Source organism: Propithecus coquereli, unplaced genomic scaffold (genome assembly GCF_000956105.1).
Source record: "Propithecus coquereli isolate 6110/MARCELLA unplaced genomic scaffold, Pcoq_1.0 Scaffold5, whole genome shotgun sequence".
Classification (NCBI taxonomy): Eukaryota; Metazoa; Chordata; class Mammalia; order Primates; family Indriidae; genus Propithecus; species Propithecus coquereli.
Window position 1 is genome coordinate 20800267 of NW_012150840.1, and position 3784 is coordinate 20804050.

The following is a 3784-nucleotide window of genomic DNA, read 5'->3' on the forward strand; positions in this document are numbered from 1 at the left end:
GCCCATCGCTCATCCACCTGCCCCTTTGGACCATGGACTCTGCATACCTCCCCATGGGGTTGTTGGACTAGAGGTGTTTTCTGTGCTGTGAATTCAGTGGTGAGCTGTAGGATTCAGTGGAGAGTCTAGGTTCCTCCCCACCTTGGTGCCCTGTCCTCATCCCCCTCCCTCCAACTGCTCCTAGGCCTCTGTGCTGCCCCAGGCCAGCCAGGCTCAGCTCGGAAGGAAATGGGGAGAAGGCAGAAGCAGGCAGTGTCTGAACATCAGGAGCTTCTCCCTACCCCTATGCCCACCCCACCCCCACAACCTGGGAGTTGAGAGGAGTTGCAGCTGTTGGCATGAGCCCGCCTTCTCCCCGACCTGGGGAGGCAGGGACCAGCAGATAATCCCAACCTTTCCTGAGCTATTGCTGTACCTTGAAGCTCAGCAGCTCAGATTTTATAAAAATGAATTAAAACCTCAAAAAAAAAAAAAGAAAGAAAGAAAAAGAAGATAAAGAAACAGGCAGTGGACCACATTTGGCCTTCAGACCTTATGGTACAATATTTTGTATCTGAGGATCCCCATTCTATAGAAGAAGAACCTGAGGTTTAAGCAAATTTAAGTGACTTTCCCAAGGTCACTAAGTTAGAAAAGTGGTACCACTAAGGGATTTTTCATACTCAGAACTCACTTTCACTCGGTCACTGCAAACTAATATTAAGCTCCTACAAGGGGGTATGGAATAGAAAACAGTGCTGTTATGCAGCACCATTTCCAGAGCTCGAGTGGGTGCTGCTCTTTAGATGGGCAGTAGATGCTTCATCGGGGATATTCACAAAATATTCTAATAGAGAAGATCTAATAGAGGTATAAAGGATAAATTAATTCTCCAAGCTGGTAGAAAATTCTTCTCTCATCATATTAGCCTCAAAGTTGAGTTGGGGCTACTTCTGAAGGATCCCTTCTCTCTGTTTTCAGTGCCACTGCCCAAGTTCAGGCCTGGGGGGCAGGGTTTGCCTGGACTGTCACTCCAGCTCCCTTTCTCTGCTCACACCGCAGTCAGGGGGTCTTTATCAGATAGAAGCCTGATGGAATTACTCCCCGCCAAAAAACTGATCCAAGTCACAATTCTCCTAAGGGGCTGTTTTCCAAGCCATTCCAAGTCTGTAAATTTGAGCCCTATGAAGCTGTTTCATCCTGGGAGTCCATCCAAAGTGGAGTATTTCAGCTAATCCTTCTCACAACACGGGGAGAGCTCTCTTGAAAAAGCAAGAGTCACCTTTTCAGCCACCATTTCTTTTTGCCATACAGAAAAGACCCAGGCTCTTAGCCTGCTCAGACCCAAACTGCAAGGCCACTTACCCTCTCCGTAAAGGTTTCCATTGTGCCATTTAGTGCCCATCACTAGGAAACACTTCCATTCTAAACTCCTTTAAGGAATGCTACCTTTACCTTTCGGCACCTTTTTTCTAAGGACCCCCTATCTCAAGCAGCCTTGCAAGTGAGAGTAGCTCACTGTCCCACACCTGCCATGGCAAGGGGCCCCGTGGGCACTTCATAAACATCTGAGTGAGGAAACCTCATATTTCCTGAACTGTAGAGGAGGGGAGGCATGGGTTATTCACTATCTTTTCAGATGATTATTTCTACATTTCCACAAAAGTCCTTGCTTTTTTGAAGCTCATGCTTAAATACCTATCCACATGAAAGGACACATGTTCCAACAGCAGAATTTGTAACCATATTCCTGGTAGGATAGAGTTTCAATCAAAGTCTATAATCCTTTTGTCTTTCTTCACTATTTTCCCTTTTCAAGGCCTATTTGTTCATTATGAGTTTTATTTCATCTCTGAAATAAATTCAAACAAAAAACATGTCTAATGAGCAGGACTCTCAAAAAGCTTGAGAAAACAAAAATGTCAAATGCATAATTCTCACATCTTCACAAAATAGCTCCATCTAGTTCAGAAAAAACTAACTGATCCATTAGAGTTTTCTTCAGCCTTTGTGCCTATGTTCCTGTTATATTGTAGTCTTCACCCAGGACACCTTAGTAGCTGAAATTAAACCCACTATCTAATTATTTAAAACAAAAAAATAAAATAAAATAAAAAACACATAAACAACAACAAAACCATGAGATTATTTCTCACTTCCCACAACTATATAGGATAAATCCAGGTTTTAGGATACTTCTTTGAACGTGGTCATTTCATAAGCAGGCCTCACTCTGTTAAACATAGAGTTAATTGATCCTCCCGACAACCTTTAGCTTAGGTATCGTTATCATATTTTTAGAGATAAAGAAAGTGAGGATAAGAGAGGTTGAGAAATTCTCAGGATCACCCAGCTATTAAGTGGCAGAGCCAGGTCTAATCTAAATTTGGACTCTCCTGTATGCTTCACAATGCGTTGCCAAAGTTCACATGTTGCAGGGTGCTGTAGTTTTCAAAGTTCCCCTACAATTGCCAACAGGGGTTCCCACTAGCTGTACCTGACTGTGGTCATGGCTGTCTTCTCTTACCTTAGTGCAAATAACCACTAATAACTCCTATGCATCCCCATATGGCTCAGAGCTCCCAAGGCTGAGGCTCCTTCTTCTTCAGAAGGGATGTATGCTTTTGCTAAGTGGGAAGAATTATATTTGGCATCAGAGATCCTAATTCTCAACAGTTCTAGACCAATGCATATTTGGCAAGTCACCTCCATGTCTCAGTAACTTCACTAAGAAATGCAAGTGATAACATTTCAGACTGGCCCCCTGAAATCATTGTTATGAGTTAATTAGTTGCAGAAACACAGCAACAAGTTAAAATATTAAAATTTCCACAAAGGGGCATGGTCTATCTACCTTCATAGCTTTGTCTACGAGATTCAATTTAATTTAGCCCACAACCATTAAGCATTTAATCTATGATAAGTCCTGAGGATAAAAAGATTGATAAAATGCAAATGTTAAATAACATTTTAAACAGAACAATAAAAAACATATACATTCAAATTAATGTTTTTCAAAATATTCATTTTAAGAAACTGCAGTTCCTCCTCCACTATTGACATTGGGTTAACTATTACCTGACACCTCTTTTTCTGAATGTATGTAAGACATTCTTTTAAAATCCTTAACGGTAGCAAATCTTTGTTTCTCAAAGTAAATCTGCTTCTGAGAAACAGCTTAAATTTATTAGGAGCTAAGTCTGGAGAATGAACATTCAAACTGAGAAATATTATCTTACGTCTCAAACAAGGCATACTGTAAAGTGTTCTTGGGGGGCACACATGTGGGACTGCAAAACCTTTATGCGCATTTCTGACACTGAAGAAAGGAAAGTAAACCCAACCCTTCAGAAAAGTGCCAGCACCACTTCTCACAGGTCACTGACTTCTCTCTCTATTGGTTGTAGGAAACTGTACAACAATGGCTTTACTTCAATCCAAGGACTTGCTTTCAATGGGACAAAGCTGGATGCTGTGTAAGTCATGAAAACTGTCCCCTCCCTCAACCCCAAGAAGGACTGTCCTGTGGGTCAGAGTTCTGTTGAGAGATAGGTTCTACCAGAGAATCTCCCAATTCCAAAGTCAGTATGACCAATATTTGGAAATGATGTCAAGGAACTTGACAAGGGCCAACTTCAGAGAACACTTACATTAGTTCCAATTCTAAATCTCAAAGCTTTATCCATGTGTGTGTGTATATGCGTGTGTGTATAAATGTTCATCGACAATGTACATGAAATAAAAGGGTATCTTTACTTAAGTCCAAAGCTATTCAGGAAATAAGATTTCTCTTTTGGTCTTTTCC

General features: G+C 41.4%; 1 protein-coding gene across 1 annotated transcript in view; it reads left to right on the plus strand.

Annotated features, from left to right (window-relative positions):
• The window catches only part of TSHR (thyroid stimulating hormone receptor), a 194901-nt gene that overhangs the window by 142777 nt on the left and 48340 nt on the right, over nt 1-3784 (plus strand). Inside the window, exon 10 of the mRNA XM_012656114.1 lies at nt 3387-3455. Coding sequence (XP_012511568.1) covers nt 3387-3455 — 69 coding nt within the window. The remainder of the gene's footprint in view (nt 1-3386; nt 3456-3784) is intronic.